Source organism: Ctenopharyngodon idella, chromosome 3 (assembly GCF_019924925.1).
Source record: "Ctenopharyngodon idella isolate HZGC_01 chromosome 3, HZGC01, whole genome shotgun sequence".
In the NCBI taxonomy this organism is placed as follows: domain Eukaryota; kingdom Metazoa; phylum Chordata; class Actinopteri; order Cypriniformes; family Xenocyprididae; genus Ctenopharyngodon; species Ctenopharyngodon idella.
In genome coordinates, this window is record NC_067222.1 from 3,161,258 (window position 1) to 3,183,642 (window position 22,385).

Here is a 22,385-nt window from a genome sequence, read left to right on the forward strand (position 1 = left end):
AAGTTCATGTTGATGTTCTGTCAGAATACAAATGTTTCATTTTATGGGTGCAACAGCCTGTCACTGGCAGTCCCTTATGAAAATGAACCGCTACTACAGTGACCATAGTTCAGCTAGGCATACAGTAGGTTTATTTGTAGATTTTCCATGGTTTACCAAGTAAACATTTTAACCATGTGTAAACAAAAATATAATCTAATAAACTGCAATTAAGGCATATTGAATGTTAAAATGCCTTTCAAATATAATGTTAAGTGGGTATCATAACCCATTTTACTCTTAGTAATTCAATAATTGAATAAATGTTAAAATCTATAAGTTCATATTAGAGGTATCGTATCGGAATCGATATCGGCGATATTGGCCTTAAAAGTATCGGTATCGTATCGAAAACAAAATAAGTGGTATCACTCATCCCTATTCCTCACACCTCAGTCATACACCAAAAAGGCGTCATGCCGCCCTCAGACTAAAAGGCTTCAGTCATCGGACAAAACGGCATCGCGCCTCAGACTGAAAGGCTTCAGGTCTCAGGAAAAACAATGTCAGGTGTCAGGTCTCGTACAATTAGGCATCGAACGAAACAGCCTCAGACCAAAAGGCTTCAGACGAAAAGGCATCAGGTTTTTTTTTTTGTATAGCCTAACTTTCTATTGGCTTTTATCCCATCATAATGCCGTCCTTCAGTTGTCTTTTTCTTTACTGTTACTATTCCCAAATTGATGTAAGATATGTGTGCATGCATGTTAATTATGTAGAATCTATCTGTTGATGGTATTCATGTAAGCTATTTAAAAGAAAAGAACAGAAAAGAACATGGCGATTTTCACATTGGTCTGCAGAAAAACAGCAACGGGCTGAATGAAAATGTAAAATGTGACTCTTCCATCCAGATAGTGGTATTCTGTTTTTATTTTTTATGCATTCCATTTTTATTCTTATGTATTTGTTTCCTTTTAAAGCACTTTGAATTACCATTGTGTATGAAATGTGCTAAATCTGAGTCCGTTTCGTCTGATGCCTTTTGGTCTGAGGCTGTTTCGTCTGATGCCTAATTGTACGAGACCTGACACCTGACGTAACCGCAGTCATAACGGTCGACGGTGACGTCACGTGCATACCCTCTATTTCAAATTTAGCCACGATCAACTTTTCAGAATGCGCAAGTACGCCGCAGTTCATGTGACAAGATCAACCAATCAGCTTCGGCGGCCTTTCCGTAACAAAACATTGAAAGCTTAGCCGAACAGCTGATTATAGCTGAACAGGGTGGTTGTTATCTCATCTCCATAAATATATCTAGTAGTAAAGCTAATGCAAGGGCTAGAAATCAATTTATCCTTTGCTGAAACTTCCTCATCCTGGTGAAGGGTTCATGGTTGCATAGCAACGACAGATGCCACGGGAGCGCAAGCGCTTTGGAAAGAAGGAGAAAGCGGCGCGGCCGCGCTTTCCACGCATTTTTAGACGTGATATGTGAACGGCCCCTAAGTTGTTTACGTTCATTATTATTGTAATGTTATGTGCTTTGAGACATGAGGTAATTTAATAAACTTTGCAGACTCTGCTCTGGCTGTGCGCGTTCATCTGTTTTGAAGAAGGCGTGGCTTTGGGAGCACTAAAGAGGTTGGAGCTAATGCTGTCAAAGCTAGCTTGCTCTTGCTAGCCCCTCCGAAAAGTTTTCCAGCACTGGAGAGCGGGAAGGCCTGAAAGGACGCAGAGGTTGGGTTGTTTCTGCTCGACGTGAGTAACATTGATTTTATGATCAGAGCTCTGTAGTTTTTAAATAATGCAGTGCAATACAATGATGATTGTGAGATGAACAAATAAACGTTCATCAAAAGCCTGATGGATCATATTTGATACATTTGAACATGATTTTTCTAAAACTTATTTTATAAAAATCGGTAAAGATACCAAACAAAAAGACTGGGCTACTTTTAAGACTTATGATACACAGTCCAAAATCACTGTATCATAACCTGAAGGTGGATGTTTTTTTTTATAATTATACTAAAAGGCATTTTGCTTGCTAAAAAAAGTATTAATCAGACAACAGAAGGCATGTAGCAGATTGTCTGCAACAGGTTTTTCAGCAAAGTTTTGATTATGTTGATTTAGATGCTTTAGAAATTCATGTATTTACAGCTCAGGGGCCACATTTATAGAATTTTCATAAGAATTTCTGAGTTTTCCAAATACCTGCAGTACTCAGACTCTCTACCACAAGGAAAAGTGCGTACATTCCAGGGTTGCCAGGTTTTCACAATAAAAAAAACCCCAACCAATTGCTACTCAAAACTAGCCCAATCGTGTTCCGGGGAGTAAAATCTGCATTTTTGGCAGGGGTTCCCCTGGTAAAATTTTCATTCCAGGGGCTAAATCTGGACTCTATAGGCCTATTTCACACTTCCGGGTTTTTGGCTTCCGGAATGATCCACGCCGGGTAAAAGTTTTTCCGGTTACAGTGATAGATAGCCGAGCCTCGATCAGAACCAGCTTGGGAATCAAAGTCGTTTTACGAATTAAATGTCATGAAAATGTTTGAACGGTCTTGGTGAATTATTGGTGAGATTACAGAGCTCTCATTAAGAGCTAAATGTAATAAATAATTCGAAGTGATGGTGGTTAAACTGGTTATATTCTTCATGTCTGTTTGGCACGGCTGTGCTGTAAAGACAGTGCCTGCGTCTCAACGTGCATACTATCCATCATAAATAGTAGTCTATGTGACATTAGTAATATTCAGTACTATTTAGGCTGGATAGTATGCACATTGGGATGTATAGAGTGTTTTTAGCGACGTGCTGGTGAAATGATCAGCTGGCAGCTCCCTTATCACGCAAGCCTGATCCTCTGATTCATGAAACAGGACCGCTCGCACCCTGGATATTTCTGGATATATATAAACACTTCAGTCATCTCTCACTCATGTTTTCCTGTCGTCATCATCTTAAAGTGTGTATTATGCACAGTATTATTGTGCTGTTGCAACATTAATGCAAAGACTGATAGTGTACAGTGTGGTGTTGGAAATTAATTATGTCTTAGTTAGTTTAATCATTTTAATCAATCAGGATTAGTTATAACATATGCTTGAATGTGGGATGTAATGCCTTATGAGATTAATACATGCTATATATTTTTAAAACGTATTAAACTCACGACAATATTATGTATCTCACAACTTTATATCCCCCATTGAAGTATATATTGGGAGTTAATTTTTTTAAATGAATAAATTATATAAATAATGTTCGTCGTACGTGATACGATTGGGGGAATTGCTGAATGAGTAGCTGCGTAGCCTATACTGTATGACAGCTGGTAAAATAAATCTGTGTCTGAGTGGCCGTATAAGCTACAAACAAGTAGAAAATAATTTCTTTGTAGATTATATAACAGCAACTTGGAAAACAGACAAAACAGAAAAGTTAAGAAGCGATATTTGAGAAAAGAGCATATCAATCTAATAGCTATAGACCCATAGTGGAACTAACTTTACCCCATGTCACGTGATTTCCGATTCTTGTGAAAAAGGCCTGTCGCAGCTTTCATTGGCCAAGGACCGCCCAAGAGGACGTTTGACTGACATGTAATGCAACCAATCACAGTTTGTTTTGTTCTGCGTCATGTTTAGGGGCGTGAAAATGTAAAGTCGATGTTCCTACAATAACAGACCAGCGTGCATCTCATAAACTATTCATTCAAGAACGTTGTTCAAGTTTACTGCAACAGTGGAGCTGCAAACTTCACATACTTTTGAAAATCCTGAGTTTAGTTGATCCTGGAAATCGCTTGTTGTCACAACTGTAAAGGCTTTCTTCTTGCACGAGGGGCTTTGGCATCACGGCATTTGTTCCAAGCGGACCGTTAAAGAACGCGACACACATGTCTCCCAGACATCCTGTAGAATTCAACCAACCAGATGATGACTTTGAAAATCCTAAAGTGTTTCCAGTTAAGTGTGCCATATGCATCAGACATTCAGCCAATGGTCAGTGGGCGTGACATCTGAGGCTGAGACTAGGGTTGCTGCAACCCGCAGACATGAAAACAACCCGCGGCAACAGTGTTAAAGTAGCCCAATTCCGCGGGAATAAAGCCGACTTGGCAACACTGCTACATCTGCTTAGACCCTGATGTGGTGCTAAGCACTTTTCCACATCTAAGACCGTTTTTATAAATATGAACATCGTACACACAATCTAAGAACAAATCTTTTATAAATGAGGCCCCAGGTGACTTACTAAAAAAATTTAAGTGATGCACCAGCCAAGAGCTGAATGGGAATGTTGATAGCTTATTTGGAGCAGACAGGGAAAAAATATGTAAATTTCACGCTGAGACTTCTAAAATAATTGGTCACTGGTGGAATAATAAAATACAGTGACATTTGTGCAATAAGCGCTGAAGCTAAGCAGCCAAACCTTTGAACAGGCTGCTCAGCTGGGTTTCTGTACCACTTCATTTTATTCAGCCATTAACATGGACATTAAAACAGCACTTCATCAACAGCTGATCCCCGAGGCTGACAAGCCCAGACACTCCCGTCTGAAAATGAGCTTCTGTATCTGTGGCCTGCTGGAGATTGACTCATATGTGTCAAGGGTAATGAGGCATGTTGGGTGACAAGCTTGTGGCTGTCAGGCACAATAAACAATAAGTAGTAGTGAAAATTGTGCCTGGACCAAAAGCATCCTTTACAGCTGGAGATGAGGTTGAATGTGACGTGATGGACTGTGATTCACATTACATTGATTTTGTCACTAAATTTGCTTGTGCACCAGTTTTAATGTACTAATTACTTTGAGCTACTTAAGTGTTGGGACTAAAAGCACTATTATTATTGATCAACAAGGTGATCTAAAATGGGTTAATCTCACCAAAACTGTCCAGGCCGTATTTTACCTCAAAATCAATAGAAAAAAAATGTTAAAGAAAATAAAGCCTTTTTAGCTCCATTAAGATTTTGGTGAATCCATTGAGGGAATGTATGATTGATTCGATTTGCATTGTGACATTATTTTGTGTTCTATTGTAATTTGGGGGGAAAATTCTCATTATTAGTAATACAAAAATAAAATAAATAAATAAAAATATTTAAAATACATCATTATTACTGTACTAGGTTAATTATGTTGATTTAAAAAAATTAAAAAAAATAAATAAATAAATAAATATATATATATATATATATATATATATAAACATTTATTTATTTATTTTTAAATACCAGTTATACTTGTCAAGAGATTCACCACACTTTATTCATACAAGTCTTAAGTTCATGTGTGTTTTTAATCAGATAAGTCAAATTAACTTCAGTCATTAAATTAGGTAAAAGGTGATACATTTTTAATGATTATTGTGTTCAAGAAAATATACATCAGATTAACTTGCATGCTATTTTCCATAACATACAGTACATTCACTGTAAATGCACAAAATACATTCACTTGGCCTACACATAAAGATTTATTCACTGCCGATCAGCCAAACATCTTAAGAGAAAATGTAAAAAGATATCTGTGTATTGGAAACGATGCAAATATGTTCCATATTTGATCACAGACATTCAATCTCATACACATATTAAAGGTAAACAGCCTCAATGATATGTACAATATTCTGTTGTTCAGGTATATGCTCAAAAATAAACATTTAAATGTCTCTTAGAAATAAGCACATGACCTTATCAAAAAGATTTAAACATATTTCTTACCCCCTTATTTGTTATTTTTTGCATGAAGGCTGATTGTGGCTTTAATGATCTGTTGTGTCAATAAATTGGCAGTAATGTCCAAATATATAAGCTTTATGATTGTTCAAAGGAGAGAATTCTGGACATGAGCACATTTATTATTGATTTTTGATTGGCCCTTTACATTAACCATGACCTCAAAAAGTATTTTAACACACAAGTCACACTTAAACATGTATAAATGACTTTGCATTGTATTACAAAATATCAAACAATCTAATGCAATACTTTTCGGGGCCATTGTATGACCTCACTGGTCTGGACTCTATACTTCATGTCATTTTTTTTGCAATTTTTAGGCTACTCCATAAATACATAAATGCTCCCTTAATGTAAATAATGTGTGCATGGGAGAAAATTGATTGTTGCTTTATTAAAACACATTCTTAAAGGACAGAGGCAAAGATGGTAGAAACAAATAAATAAGAAATAATAAAGATCAGTTTGGATGATATACAGTACAGTACAGACACTTTAGCAGCACCTTGACATTCTAGTCTATAGTTTTCCTTAATTTGTATTCTGTACATATCTAACATACGATATTACACGCTTTTTGGCTATGTTTCACTGACATGACACACATTTCACAGGTTATACAGGTTAACCTTAAAGTCACCAGTAACAGGGCTCCTATTTCATGAACTTTCTACTGACCAAGAAAAAAAAACAAAAAACAGATTTGGTTAGACTTTACATTAGAGGGTCCATATTAATATAATTGATTACAATAGCGAGAATAATCAGTATGCATAATTACAGGCTTCGCCACAAAATAATTGCATATTAAGAACATTTTCATTACGGTTACACACAATTTATATAAATCAATTGCAAATGCATCATGCTTCCTATTTGGGTGGGTTATGTTTTTTTGTTTTTTTGTTTTTCAAAACACAGATTGTTGAATGTGATTTTACCAAGTACAACATGTTCCTGGATTAACATCTTTGTTGATCCTGGAACAACATTCAGATTTGAGGGACATGTTTACAGTTTAGGTCAAGTTTAGGCTTAAAATCAGGGTTAGGTGCTTCAACATCAGTGTATTCACCTATCATTCCCTCTGATTTCAGAGACAAGTTATGGATAAGGTTAGGTTTAGGGGTAGGGATATGGTTTGGACTAAACTTTCAGACAGGAATGTTGTTCCAGGTTCAAGAAATGATGTTGATCCATGAACATGTCTTGGCAAAATCAATGTGACCAGATCCCCCTAGTTCATTCGGATCCATTTGATCAGTTCATTCGCTAAACATGTTCGTTCAAGGATTAGTTCACTTTCAAATGAAAATTAGCCCAAGCTTTACTCATCCTCAAGCCATCCTAGGTGTATATGACTTTATTCTTTCTCATGAACGCAATCGGAGAAATATTAATAAATATCCTGACGCATCCGAGCTTTATAATGGCAGTGAACGGGACCAACGAGTATGAGCTGAAGAAAGTACTTCTATCCACATCCATCCATCATAAATGTGTACTCCACATGGCTCCAGGGGGTTAATAAAGGCCTTCTGAAGTGAAGCAATGTTTGTGTAAAAAAAAAAAAAATTAACAAGTTATGAAGTAAAATATCTAGCTTTCGCCAGACCACCTTCCGTATTCAATGTACGAAGAAAGTGTAAACTGGCATCGCATAGGATGGCAGCGTAAGCTTTTTGAACTGCAAGAGTTTTACACTTTCTTCGTATGTTGAATATGGAAGGTGGTCTGGCGGAAGCTAGATATTTTGATGGATGGATATGGATGGAAGCATTTTTTTCAGCTCATACCTGTTGGTGCCGTTCACTGCCGTTATAAAGCTCGAATGCGTCAGGATATTTATTAATATTTCTCCGATTGTGTTCATCAGAAAGAAGAAAGTCATATACACCTAGGATAGCTTGAGGGTGAGTAAAGCTTGGGCTAATTTTCATTTGAAAGTGAACTAATCCTTTCAGTGCCACTTTGAGTCTTACATGGATTCAAAACACTGATTCGTTCAGGATGTTCGTTCAGTAGGTTCAGTTAACGAAATTACACATAATGTACACGTGCTATAGACAGTCTATAAAGACAGAAAAACAGTCACACGCTTCAAAAGAACGATACTTAAGTTCACGAAAAATATGAGTCATATCGTAAATACGCGTATGGAAGCGAACCAGAATGGATCGTTCACCTAAAAGATTCATTCAAAAGCACTGATTCATTTGCTTAAATGATTCATTCAAATTGTTCACTTAAAAGATTAATTCAAAAACACTTATTTGGATGGAAGTGTATTTAATAGGACTAAAGTTCTATATGACCTGGCAAACAAGATAACTTTGTATTTTTGGTCCATTTTCCTGAAATTGAAAAACTGTAGCCAACTTTTAGGAGTACAAGAGCATACCTCAAACTAGTCCACAAAGCTAGCTAACAGACATGGACTGAAAGCCATATTAGACTAAAAGCCTCAATCTTTAACATGGACACTGTAATGGAAAGTGACCATTTTCAGTTATGTAAGAAGCCATTTTTTTTACCACCATCACAGCTTTCAGCAGAACCACCTTCACTTATTTGCCCTGCTGTAATAAGACAGCCTTGTCTACGACAGAGATCATACATTTTTAAGTTCACCTTATCTACGAAAATGTTCCCCGCTGTATTGTTTAAATATATATGCACCACAGTTTAAGCACTCCAGATGGCAGCCTGTTACTCCACGCCGCTGTGAAGATAAATGAATGTGGTTTTCCCCAATAGCTCACTCTGGAGAAAGCAATTGATTTTATTTGAAAAGTGTTCTCTTTTTCGCTTTCTTTTTTTCTTGAGGCTGCCCAGCAAAGGATAAATGAGTCCGTGTACGTGTGTGGTAGAAGTTACAAAGTCTTAATTATTTAGTGTTTGCCACTGTGATAGAAAATCCTTTCATGTACTGAGCAATGAGTGTCTTAGAATATTGATTTAAACGATAAAGAATAATTCCTCTCTAAAGGTATTTTTTGCCTTAATTGTACATTTAACAGTCAATTGCACCAGAAGCTTTTTTGTTGAAGCACAAGTCTTTGCGTTTCATCTTCATCAGGCAGCAATACTGAAGCGGTTTTCCAGCACATATCTAAAGGCTTGATTCTTTAATAAGAGCTTGTGCTGTTTGCGACCGGCCCTTGGAGACCAACAGCATATTAAAGGAAAATGCCAGCGTTGTTTTTTAATGTCACAAAGGGAGGGAGTGCTCTGTCTCTTTGCTGAGAAGGTGAGAGGGGAAAGGTGGTTCACAAACAAAAACATCTGGTTGGCTCCAGCTTTGAATCCTTTTTTTCCATGTGAAATGTTGCTTTGGTGTGCAATCAACTGAAAACTGTGCTAGCTAGGGCTAGCCTTGGGTGATACATCAAATATTGGCAATATATAGACAGTATGCCAATTCAATTCAAAAAGGTTTCTATTTGCAACACGTTTAACAGCATTGAGAGCTATGTAGCCAATCACAGATGTCTGTTGAGTGCTGAACTCATTGACCAATCAGAGGTGTTTTAGTCAGAATCTACTTAATACCTCTCAAAAAGCTTGAGTTTTCATTCAGCGCCCTCACTTACATGCTCGCAAATCCTTTCATAATAACTAACAATGTGTAAACACAATGTAAATAAGAGATTTGTATAAAAAAGATTAGTAAATAAATAAACTAGTATTGATTTTGCAGCAAGCAATTTTTAATATTAGCTGTTCTATCCAGATAATGTCTTTTTCTTGGGCGGCAGAAAATGGCCTTTTTAAATTCTTGGAATGCAAATGAAAATATATTAAGATATATATTGAATGTCATCAAAATTTGATTTTCGCTATATCGCCCATCCCTACTAGAGACAAACTCTTTTAATCACATCAATACACATATTGTTCTAATTGGACAGTCGTCGCCTAGAACTCAAGCAAGCCTTTCATGATTTCTCTTGACTTTGGGATCAAGTCTTTTTTTGCATTAATATCCTGAAAGGCATTGGCATGTTATCGCTTAATGACCACTCCTGCTTGTTTTTTACCAGAGAAAGAACCACATTTTGGCAGCAAGATGTCTCTGAACCTGACACTGCATCTCTTATAGAGGCACTTCCTAACAAACCGATCACCACCTTCTGATCGTCACTAGTCGGGAAGTACTTTTCCCAAGCTCGCCTGGCTCAGTAGCCAGTGTTATATTGGTACGGCATCACTCGAGTTGGCGATCAGGAGGATATGCAGACTGGTTTGCCATTCTTGTCGTACTGGTACACCAGCATCTTGATGCAGTGGGAGTTGGCTGGTGAGATCCACGGGCTGCTGGTGATGGAGAAGTTGTGACTGGCGTAAAAAGGCGGTGGTTGCTTTCTGCATCGGAATAAGGCCTTTAGCACCGTGCCGGCCATCCTGCGAAAGCGCTTGCTGATGAAGCAGTAGAGGAAGAAGTTGACGCCGGTGTTGAGCAGCGCGAGCATGTTCGCCACATCCGTGACTAAGTGCAGCAATCTGGCGGGGCCAGGCATCGCCGGCTGTGCTGTGTAAAGGTGGTAAAGGATCATAAGCGTACGCGGCGCCCACAGCACGGCAAACACTGAGGTGATTGCCAGCAGGATGGCCGTGGTCTTTCCAGTTGAGTACCCTCGAAGACGGAAGCAGCTACGGCGGCAGCGGAGCTTGCGTACGATGATGGCATTGAGCGAGAAAAAAACCGAGCAGGGGAGCAGATAAACGGTGGCGCAGTGGACCCATACCAATACGTGCTGTCCTGCGCTGCTGCTGCGGCCGCCGTTGCTCGCTCCCGGCATCCCGTGCCACAGCTCCGGCCACCAGTAATACGGGACGCTGGAGATCAGGCAGCCAACATACACCGCCAAGATCACTTTGCGAGTTCGGGCTGGGTAGGATACGGTGTGGTAGCGCAGCGGATGGCACACGGCGATGTAGCGATCTACGGTCAGGGGCACCGTGATCCAGATGGAAGTGTGGATGGAGGAAAACTCCAGAACCTGCACAGCTTTATTGAGCGAGTGGGGCAGAGGTGCTCCGAGAATGAAGTCCTCCAAAAGGAAGTCCACAAATACGATCAACAGCAGGACCAGGATGTCGGCTACCGCCAGGGCCAGTAGGTAGTTATAGGAAGATTTCTGTCGCCGCAGCACCAGCTGAGAAAGGATGATCACTGTGAGGATGTTTGCTGTGGAACGTGAGAAGAAATGAACAGAGATGGTGAGAAGAGAGAGGAAGGGGTGGGTGAGAAAGTGATATAGTCAGTCTTGCAAGATTATGACACATACAAAAAGAGAGAAAATGCTTCTTTATTAAACCTACGAGTGTAAGAATGAATCACACAATATTGCATTGGAATTGAAGCACCACAAAAATAGATACAAAATGTAGGTCTTTCCTATTTACTGCACACAATCACAATAATGCATGCAAAGCATGTGACTGACACACATCACGCATACACTCACCTTAATATGCATGCATTGCATTTGCACAGTCAAACACATACATTCACACTCATGCACTGAAATTTACACTTATGCACTCACATTTACATGCACATATACATGTTCACAGGCTTGTCTTCACACATGTGCACGCAAATTAACACAGATCCATATAAAGACATGCACATGCATTTGGACAAATCCACATGCATGTGTTCACATGCACACTCAAATTCACATGCATGTATTCACATACACTCTCTCAAAAATAACACCCATGTATTCGCAAGCACACTCTCCAAATCACACGCATGCATTCACATGCACGCTCTCAAAATCACATGCACACACTCAAATTCACATGCATGCACATAGTCACTAGGGCTGGGGGGGAAAAAATGATTCACCTATTTTGTTTTTACGATTTAATTTTTTTGTTTTATTCCAGAACCGATATTAAAGGGTTAGTTCACCCCAAAAAAGGAAATAATGTCATTTATTACTCACCCTCATGTCGTTCTACACCCGTAAGACCTTCAATCATCTTCGGAACACAAATTAAGATATTTTTGATGAAATCCGATGGCTCAGTGCCTCTATAGCCAGCAAGTTAATTTACACTTTCAGTGCCCAGAAAGCTACTAAAGACATATTTAAAACAGTTCTTGTGAGTTCAGTGGTTCAACCTTAATATTATAAAGCGACAAGAATACTTTTTGTGCGCCAAAAAAACAAAATAACAACTTTTCAACAATATCTAGTGATGGCCGATTTCAAAACACTGCTTCGAATCTTTTGTTTCGAATCAGTGATTCGGAGCGCCAAAGTCAAGTGATTTCAGCAGTTTGGCAGTTTGACATGCGATCCGAACCACTGATTCGAAACAAAAGATTCAAAGCAGTGTTTTGAAATTGGCCATCACTACATATTGTTGAAAAGTCATTTTTTTGTTTTTTGGTGCACAAAAAGTATTCTCGTCGCTCGTTTTAATATTAAGGTTGAACCACTGTATTCACATGAACTGTTTTATGTCTTTAGTAGCTTTCTGGGCACTGAAAGTGTAAATTAACTTGCTGGCTATAGGGGCCTCACTGAGCCATCGGATTTCATCAAAAATATCTTAATTTGTGTTCCAAAGATGAACGAAGGTCTTACGGGTGTGGGTCTTAAGGATGAGTAATTAATGAAAGAATTTTCATTTTTGGGTGAACTAACCTTTAATTCATATTAAATTGCTTTATTTTAGTCCTTGCTTATAGACGAGGTGGAGGAAAGTTAACTCTTTTATTTCAGCAAAGGGCAGGGCTCGACAATAAGGACTGCCCGATGGCTGGGGCCAGCGTAAACATCACTCGGGACAATTGACGCGACTGTCACATGCCCGGGGTGCGTTTCTCAAAGCAAACTATGGTCACCCCTGATCGGGCCAGTGCTGCAGCACTAAAGTTTATCATTTGCACTTGTTTTTAAGCCTTGCCAATTTAAATATTCAAGCACAAGAAGACGCAAAAAAGAACTCAATTCAATAGTGCGAGAAGCTTCGTGTGCGCATACATCTGAAGTGCGCGCCCAAAAGTGTGTGAATGCTGAATCAAGTTCTCTTTCACGTCTTCTTGCACTTGAACGGTCATACTCACACAAAATTACATCAAACAATGCAAGTCTTGGTGAGTATCCTGGTAAACATAGTCAGTTATGTCTTAAGTGAACATAAACAGTTGTGATATAAAATGCATGTGTAACAGTATATTGGATCCGTGCTGCTCTTAAAGTGACAGCAGCCTAATTAACCTGCTGCTGTCTTTGTTTTAATGTTAATCAAACAACAAAGGACAAAGAAAGAAAAAATCACTCACTGCTCTTGACTGAATAACTTTTGTAACTAATAAGGATTAATCTATGTTTAATTTGTACAGTGAAGACTATGCAGTACAATTTTACATTTCATTATTCATTTTCTCTACCTGAAAATTACTGTTAGACTTACCTGAAAAACAATGTTTATTTTATTATTAGTTTGTTTTTGTGCTATTGCTTGTAATTTGATTATTTGTTCTTATTTTATCACTCATAGTTAACTTGTCTTTAGCAATATTTACAATTTATATGAGTTAGGCTAGTAGTTTTTGGTGTTATAACCTTATTTATTAAGGTTATGGGTCCAAAACAACGAAGACAATAACTAGGCCAGGCCAGTAGAACAAAGGGCTATCCTTGTGTATTACACAACGTCATATCTTTTACTAGTCGACACAAGAAAGTGAAAAATGGCGGACAGAGAGACATCTACGGATATATGACCTGCACCATCATGTATAAGTTTATCATTTAAATTTTCCCCTTGGTCTGGAGTTAAAAAGGCAAACATAAATCGCAATACATAGCAATATCGAATCGCATTACTTGTAGAATTGGAATTCTTAAAAATCACAACACATATTGTATCGGTACCCCAGTATTGTGATAGTATGGAATCGGAAAATAGGTGCATCGTCCCAGCCCTAATAGTCACATGCATAAGTTCACACACATGCACTGCAATTCGGATACATTTGAACGCATACATTCACATGCATGTTAAGATGCATACATTAACAATTCTGTGCATGTATTCACCCACACTCAAATTCACACACATGCACATTCACATGTTCACACACGTACACACGTGCACACTCATTCATACACATGGCAGCCATGTGCACATACACATTCACATGTATATCAAATACTTAAGAGATCTTGACCTTCTGAGACTTTGTCATTCAATTCGTCCCTGTTCTTCCTGCCTGCCTGTTTTCCTTCACTGCTTTCACCTTTGTCTCATTGTGACCTTCAATAAAACCTGAACAAGCAGCAGCAACATGTGCACAATTACAGCAAACGCTGGTGCTTATGCAGTGCTCTGCGTCCAGGTCACAATGACCCAGGAAAAACGATACACAAACCCCCTAGCATCCACCCCTTCCTCTTCTAACCCTTTCTCTACTCTGCTTTCATACAAACCTTTATTGTTCGTAGGTCACGCTCAGGCAGCGTGAGATGTACAGGCAGAAGAAATGACCAGTGATTGTCATGACCTCTCACTGTGATAAAAAGAGCATGCACACAGAAGTGCTGCCTTTGTTTAAGCCAAACAATTTAACACAGCGGTAGGGGATGCATGGTGGATAAAGCCTTGTTACAAAAGACCCCAGGAAACATTCTGGGGTGTGTTAACCTAAAAAGCAATTCACCAAAAGTTGCAGCAAATTTCCTACCGTCGCCTCACTGTAGCCAATGGGCTGCTATGTGGAAGGATATACTAGATGAAAACTTCAAAGTGTTTTGCACCCGTGGTGTGTCTCTGTCTGCCTGACAGTCATTCAGGCTGCTAATAAAGATGGAATTGGATTACATATGCCAGTCAGGAGTCTGGAGAATCGCACTTCACAGTTCCAGAACATCAGCTGATTACAAATTACAAAGACTCCAGCTTCAAACTCACACATCAACATTTGCATAAACACTTACAATCTCAGGCACACAAACATCATTTTCAAGATGTATAGAAATATGGAGAGACAGACAGAGATGGGTTTGATCGACACCTTTGCATAGACTGTCATAATCAAGTTTTTTCTTTTACCTTTTCAGAAAAAAAGCAAACCAAGCTGTCTATCTCTTTCATAGTTGAATTTGCACGTAAACACAATGCAACAAATTTATGTATATGTGGTAAGAGGAATGGCACTAACATACTACTGTTATTATTTTTGCAGTATAGAGTAAGAGTAGGCCTATATCTTTCCATTTATAAAGCAACTTTGCAATTCCCATGTGATGACTGAAGAGGTAGTGATTACAGCTGTGATTCTGATCTCTTTTATTTTACCACACTGCTAAAAGACAGTTTACACAAACTTGATAAAACATGCAGAATTACGTTTTTAGATAATTGCATTCTACTTACTGAATTAAACATGTAATGAGGTCATGTGACAACAATGTAACATATAGAGAGTGCAACAATCGGGTTCCACAAGTAAAAACTCTAATTTTGAGAGATAACGTACAAAATTTTTAAAGAGAGCCTTACTGAGCGTGGAGATTGTTAATCCATGGTATTTGCTTGTGCTGAAGCCGTCAGCCAGTATTATTTTATCTTATTTTTAAAATAATCGTGTTAAACAACAGAATTCCTGGAGAAAAATTACACCAACCAGAAAGTCGAAAAAAGCAAAAGACAACCGCTGAATTCGGAACCGCATACTACTCTTACTAATTTTACAATATCTTTCTATGGCAGAAATAGTAGTATGCTAGTATGTGGTTCCGAATTCAGCATATGACCATTATAAAAACATTAAACCAATTAACAGTTCTCTAGATGTGGATAAACCCCATCCTCCACTTCTTCATGATGACAAATCTGTGAGATTCTTCATTAATTTGTATTTTATCGACACAAATGACCAAAGAAAGAAAAAACTCCTCACCTGTTGTGTTTACAGGCAGGTTAAATGATGCACCAATGTGATACTGAATTCTGATTGGCTTTGATTCTCCCTCATGCCTTTTTTGGCCGCACTTTGGGAAGTATACAATGTTGCGTTCTTTGAATATATAGTTACAATTCGTTACAACCTCTAACATTACATTTCCCATTAGTTTACAGACAGAAATGAATGGTACTTGGGAACCTTGCCTGGAAAAAACATACTGTATACGCCAGGTTCAAAATAGGGCTGTGTCCGAAATCGCGCCTAAATCCTCATTCACTATTCCCAACACTGGTTCACTAATATAGTTCACTTGAAGGAGTGAATGAAAACGAGTGAGTGAATTCAGACGCTGAGAGGGCTGCCGCTTTTGTATAGTTTTGTGCTTGCTGTTTAATAATCATTTGAAACTTAGCAAACTGGCAGCTCCAGTAATAATGAAAAGATTTATCTTGAACTCTGTCATGGACACTATTTATAAACGTTAATTAAACAATTTAATAATCAATTAAAAAGGAATTTATATGCTGTAGCCATTGGACCAGCGGTTTGGAAAATGGATGGATGGATGATTCAGATGCAGGCACCATCTTCTGGTTAGACGCGGGAAGTCATGTGGTGTGCAATTCGCACAGTGCATTATGGGTATTCTCTAGCCATTAAGCATACATCGGTTGTACACTTGTTATTGTGGAACATTGTGGGACTGAATGAGTGTACTCGTCCACTATGGTTTTAGACACCACTACAAATGGCTCTTCCCTCAAATATTGCCCTATTTAAGGCTATAGAGGGTGATTTTGGACGCAGCCTAAGTCTGTTCGACTTCATGCGGCGATCGATGGGTATATGACATCAAAGTACCACGAGATCGAATCGAAAGCATACGGAGCCATCTGCTCTCTAACCGCTCTCGCGGTACTTTGATGTATTTAATATATTATTATTGTCAGATGATTCTGCACAGCTTTGAATTCTGACTCATCTATATTGTCCATTTATTCCGGGCTACAGAACCTTCATCTCTAATGTTTAGTGATGGCCCAGGATTCAGCTATAAAATGAATATGTATTTGGTTTTTGGAGAGTTTAATGAAACATGTTTGAGTTTGTTTGAGTTGAGACTTCTTAGCAAATCTGAGCACAGTTGAGAGCTCTTTTCCAAAACATGGGGTGTTTTATAAAGAGAAAATCCTGAGATTCAAGAGACAAATGTCTCCTTTTGATGGCATTGCTTTCTAAAGAAACAATAGAGATCTCATTTTAGATTTGTCTTTCCTACAGGCTACACAAAACAAGCTTTCTAGTGTCAAACTCACTCTTTTTTTGTGGATCACTAACAGGATAATGAAGGTTATTTTTGTGTCTGAGTAGTTCAGTGACAACAGCCTGAACTCTATTATAGTGGAACTGAATTCTGTTTCCTCTTCACCTTGCTATTTGTTTTTTGTTTTGTTTTTGTCCTAGTAATTGATATTTTCTTTTAAATTAAATGACTCATTTCTCTCTTATGTGCATCTAATTAGTTTTTAAAATTTAATATTAGTGTTCATTTCATTCTGACAGTTTATTTCAGTGAGTCTTTAAGTTATAGGTCGTCTCTTTCAGACTGTGAATCAGTATGCCTTTGGCTGTGTGGATCAGTTTGTCTTGCAGACGTCGTGTCTATGTGTGTTCATGTGTATCAGAGTGTCACTAAGACTGCAGTCAAAAATACAGCCAGATTCACCAAATCCCACTCTCAACTCCCAGTTTTACTTTCCTTATCCGCTTTATTCTTCCTTTTCATACTCCACTGTCCATTGTACTTTTGTTTGTGGATTTCGCTTTCACTGGATTAATCTCTCCAGATGCCCTGCTGAGAATGTACTTTATTTAGACAAACAAAACAAATCCACCGCGGCCTGGAGGTTGTACATTTCCTGACATTTCCATTTAGCTATGGTCAACATCGTAAGCATATTGATTTCACTTAACTCCTGTCTTTGTGCAGGTCTCTGTAGGGTCCAGAACAGGAGCAACCAATTGGCTCAGCTTGCTTTGAATCCACATGTGTTTGTATTTGTGTCAGAATGGAATAATGTATTTTTTTTTTCATAAAGTAGTATATGGTAGTAGGGCTGGGTATTGACACAAATTTCACGATTTGATTTCGATTCACAAGCTTGCGATTCGATTCAGTATCGATTATGGATATAAATCAGGTACAATACATGGCAAATTTTCTCAAGGAAAAAAAAATCTCTCAAAAATGCAGTAAACTATACATGGGAGTCAGTTGGTACTACATTACTATACAATATTGAAGGTTAAAATGAACTGATTTGTACTTACACTCAAGGAAGTTTTTATAATAATAATAAAGTTATAATATTAACTTTACAATCACATAATTATATTTCTACTCCAATTCGTTTTTTGAAATATAAACGTTTAAATGGTGGCTGTCATAAAAAAAAAAAAAAACTTGACGGATTTATTCAAACATGCATTAAATATTGAAGAACATTAAAAATTATAATGAATATGTTATATGGTGCATATATTTAGCAAAATGCTCATCTCTAGAGTTCATTTTTTCTAGCTGACTAACAAGTTTATGGTCACTGAATATGGTTTTCCTGAGGTAGATGTGATTACGTGATATTATAAGGTGTTTTATTGACATCTTTCAGCGGTTGAAAAACTGATTGAGCGATTACGAGACTTGGCACGGATTTCGGTAAGTTGTAGGCCTACTCTATCTTTTGACATACCTTCAGATGTTCATTCATATTTATTTTGCGCTGTAACTGATATTAAAGCGGAGGAGAAGATCAGTTCATGCGCGGTTCACGCTGCCGCTTTGCTTGAACTGAGGCGCTATACAGCGATCATTAAACAGCGCCAAAATGGTATTTATTTTTTGAATTTCGTAATAAATTGGACAGAATTTGTGAAATCTGAGAATGTTTCATATCAAAAATAAAGCACAAAGATTATTGCGATTTATTGGATGAGAGGCGCGCTACGTTCCGTTTATTCATCAACTGAAAGCAGGATAGGCTAATTGATTTAAGAATCGATATCAGTTCGTAAAAGAGGATTCAATATAAAATCGAGAAATCAATATATAGTAAAATATATATATATAATATATATAGTATATATAGGCTAGTGTACAGTATTCGGCAGGCATTTGCAATGTTGTCACATGACCTTACAATGTTGAGTGTTTAATTCAACAAGTGACAGCTTTTTTTTTTTTTGCATTTTTAATATAATTTTGTTCAAATTTTCTCAACTGTCAGTTCAAACAAATATTGAGTCTGTAATAATGAATCTGTGCAATTATTCATATTGTATACTGCAAAAACTTAAAAAAACTCAACTGCATTACTGATGAGATCTCTTTAATATCACATATGTTTTTCCTGGAAAGCAATTACATTATATTGAGAGCAAATGGAGACTTTTGCTAAAGTCTCCTGCTTCTCAGATGTTTCTCCTGTGAATGAGATCCCAGTAATCTCACATATATCTCTTAGAGTTTCAGCGTCTCAAACTGTGCTCAGATTTGACAAGATAAACAACTCTCAGGTTTCCTGACTTTCTGATGGTCCTGCCATGAACACGAAAATGCTCACAAACACTTTCCTCACACAGGCGGTGAGCTCTCAGAGAGCCCCGGATCATTTACCTAAATTGAAAATCATTGGCTCCACCTCTTAAGTGGCAAATAACACCACCAGGGTAATGTACAGCCGGCAAGAGGATCGTTATCGCGGATCTGTGACCTTCCAGCAGACGCAATATTATAGTGACTTTCTGGATAAAAACCCTTCATCTTCAATAGAAATCACCAAAACACATAAATCAAACAGTCCTTCAAAGCAAAGCCTTCAGTGCAAGAAGGCAATGAAATAAGACCAACCTCTTCCAATTAGTGACCTTAATGAGCTTCACCTCCAGCGATCAATCGAACAGGCATGAGCTCATCTGAACACACTCATATTTCTGTGGTTTCTACTGTTTCTGGTTTAGCAGTGAAAATGCAGCTGGGTGTATACAATGCTCTTCAAATTTTATTGAACTGTAAATTGCAGGTTTTTACAAGTTGCCTCTCAGTTCACAGCCATGCAGTTGAACTTGAAGTTATTTGAAGGAAATTATCATTATTTTTCCACGATTTAATATCTAGATTGTACTGTTATTTTCTTTCTTTTTTTTTCTTTTTCTTTTTTTGCGTGGTTCAAGTAACCTGTCCCTGTTAGCATGTCTAATTTAAATAGCTTCTAGAAAAACTGACAGATGAACGCCTACTTATTTTGATGCTCTAAATATGCACAATTAATTTCACATAACTATTTTCATTTAGCATTTTTTAAGTATAGCATTTTACTATACTTCATCTAGTTGTGTTAAACTACAATATGTTTTAATCAAATATATGCAATTTTACAATTAATTGATGATCTACATGATATATTTGCATTTTTTAAGTTTAAGGGATTTGCAAAAGCAAAACTGTGATTAAAAATGATACATTTACTTGTACATTTAAATGTACACTTTCCTTCAGACATTATATATTGATTGTTATATAAATGTTATTTGTTACTACTGTAAAAATAACCTTACTCTTCACCATCTTCCTCTTTAATCACACCTGCTTTTAGTCTCTCTCTCTTTCCATTCTCTTCCCATCCGTTCTTCGTGCTTTTCTCACTTTCTGTGTACAATGCCTTTGAGAGGTTTCTCTTCTTCACCTCAATCTACCCAAAATCACTGCCAGGTGTGATGACTTTCATACAGTGTTGAATAAAGACTCAAATCTCATCTCATCACGCTTCTTGTTTGTCCCACAAACCCGTCGAAATTCAAGCTGCTATTTAGCAGTCGAGCAACAGGAAGACTGACTGGCTCCGAAAGCAAATGAAAATATTTGTGTAAACTGCTCAGGCTGAGTGCTTCGCTCAAGGGCACGGTGATTTATCTCAATCTGACAACGAATCATTCTGCTGAAACTGTGCCACACGCCATCCGACCTGAGAGAGAAGCTTCGATTAAATTTGCAGCACACCTGCAAATAATACCAATTGTCATAAATGAGCAATCAACCCCCAATTGTGGAGGGACAAAATGTAATTTTAGGGTGAATATTAAACGCCGGAGGCCAATTAATATGATGAGTACTCAAGATGTCTGATGCATCATCTGTCTTGCTCCCCAGGTCATTCCAGTTAGAGCCGGATCTAATTTCATCATCTGTGGAATAACAGATATTTCTTGCCAATATATGATTATAAGCCCGTGGAAATTATGTGAGACTCTGAATTCTGTCCTGTCACAGATGACCTTTGGAAACACTGTTTTTTCACAGTTGCGTCTCACAAGGTTACGGACAAATTCTTCAAGGATGTTACTAATCGAGATTAAGTGAGAACATTTTAAGAATATGCGTAAAAAAAACCTGCTTGGCCACAAATGTGAATATTGGGGACAACGCACCCCCCTCATCCTAATGCTTTTTACAACTACACAGACAAAAGCGTGCATAAAAGTATACATTGTGCACTAAGCAATCAAGATTTTAAGAATGCATTAAAAAACTATTGATTGGTTATAAATGTAGGGGATGCATTTCTCTCACCTCAATGCAAGTCGCAAATACAGACAAAGTCGTGCATAAAGCCATGCATTATGCACTAAATAATACAAATCTGCATGAAGAACCTGTATTGTTCGCCCACAAATGTGAATATTGGGGGCCGATGCACTCCTCTCACACCAAGCATTTGCATGAAAACATGCATTGTGCACTAATAATCCTGAATTTTTTTCTTACCAGGCAGGCCGAGGCACAGCAAGGAACTGTAGTAAATGACGGGAAACTGTCCGAGAGGGCAACCGCGAGGACTCCAAGAACTGGAGTTGGTGGACAGTACGGTGAAGATGTGGCTGTGCTCCATGGCCTCTCTGCCCTCCTTCAAGCTCCAGAGAGGAGAAGAACTACAGCCGGACTGCAGGACACGCAGAGGTAGAGCCGGCTGGCACGTGTGAGAGTCAGAGAATGACTGCAAGCGTGTGTGCGTGGCAGAGAGAGACAGACGATGAGATGCGATGAAGCCGGCGATGTGATGGGAAGAGAGGCAGGGATGTGAGGAAGAGTGTGTGTGTGAGGAGAGGTGGTGGGAGAGAGAGAGAGAGAGAGAGAGAGAGAGAGGAGGTGTTGAGAGCTGGTGAGAATGAAATCTGGGGAGGCATGAACGCAAAAAGGGTGAAAATAAGTGACGAGAAAGGGGGTGGGGGCCGTGAAGGAGAAGAACATTGGGAGAGCGAGAGGTGTTAAGTGAGGAAGAGACGATTCGTGTCGACACCACTGAGAGGTGATTTTTGTGGTGACACACTCGTGCAGCTGAAGGGCGACCCAGAAGTAAATAAGAGCTGTAGCATGACTCGACTAGTTTGCACGTACAGTACGTCCGCGGTACACACAGATGCTTAGCTATTTGGCATTTTGTGGAGTTGTGAATTTTGACATAATGTTGGGAAAAATTAAAAGCAAATGCATCATAGATGTTTTTATTAATAATATTTTTTTTAATTATTTTGTTTGCTGTCACAAAACTTTTGAAAATTATAATAATAATAATAATAATTATTATTATTATAAGGAATGTTCCAATACCACTTCTTTCCAGAGCTTTTACAATAACAATTTTTTTTCAT

At 38.1% G+C, this 22,385-nt stretch overlaps 1 protein-coding gene across 1 annotated transcript; it reads right to left on the bottom strand.

The window, feature by feature from the left end:
- Positions 1-6,820: 6,820 nt before the first annotated feature.
- Positions 6,821-21,985, bottom strand: gpr139 (G protein-coupled receptor 139). The gene is made up of 2 exons (XM_051886530.1): positions 21,502-21,985; positions 6,821-10,934 (listed from the first exon to the last, which is right to left on the bottom strand). The coding sequence occupies exons 1-2, from the start codon at positions 21,623-21,625 to the stop codon at positions 9,967-9,969; spliced, it is 1,092 nt and encodes a 363-aa protein (XP_051742490.1). The 5' UTR covers positions 21,626-21,985; the 3' UTR covers positions 6,821-9,966.
- Positions 21,986-22,385: the final 400 nt, after the last annotated feature.

Bases quoted from the DNA above. Each gene is read 5' to 3' on its own strand.
- gpr139 (XM_051886530.1), bottom strand. From the start codon at position 21,625: ATGGAGCACAGCCACATCTTCACCGTACTGTCCACCAACTCCAGTTCT. The intron at 10,935-21,501 runs GTAAGAAAAAAA...CACGTTCCACAG, and splicing joins GCTGTGCCTCGGCCTGCCTG to CAAACATCCTCACAGTGATC.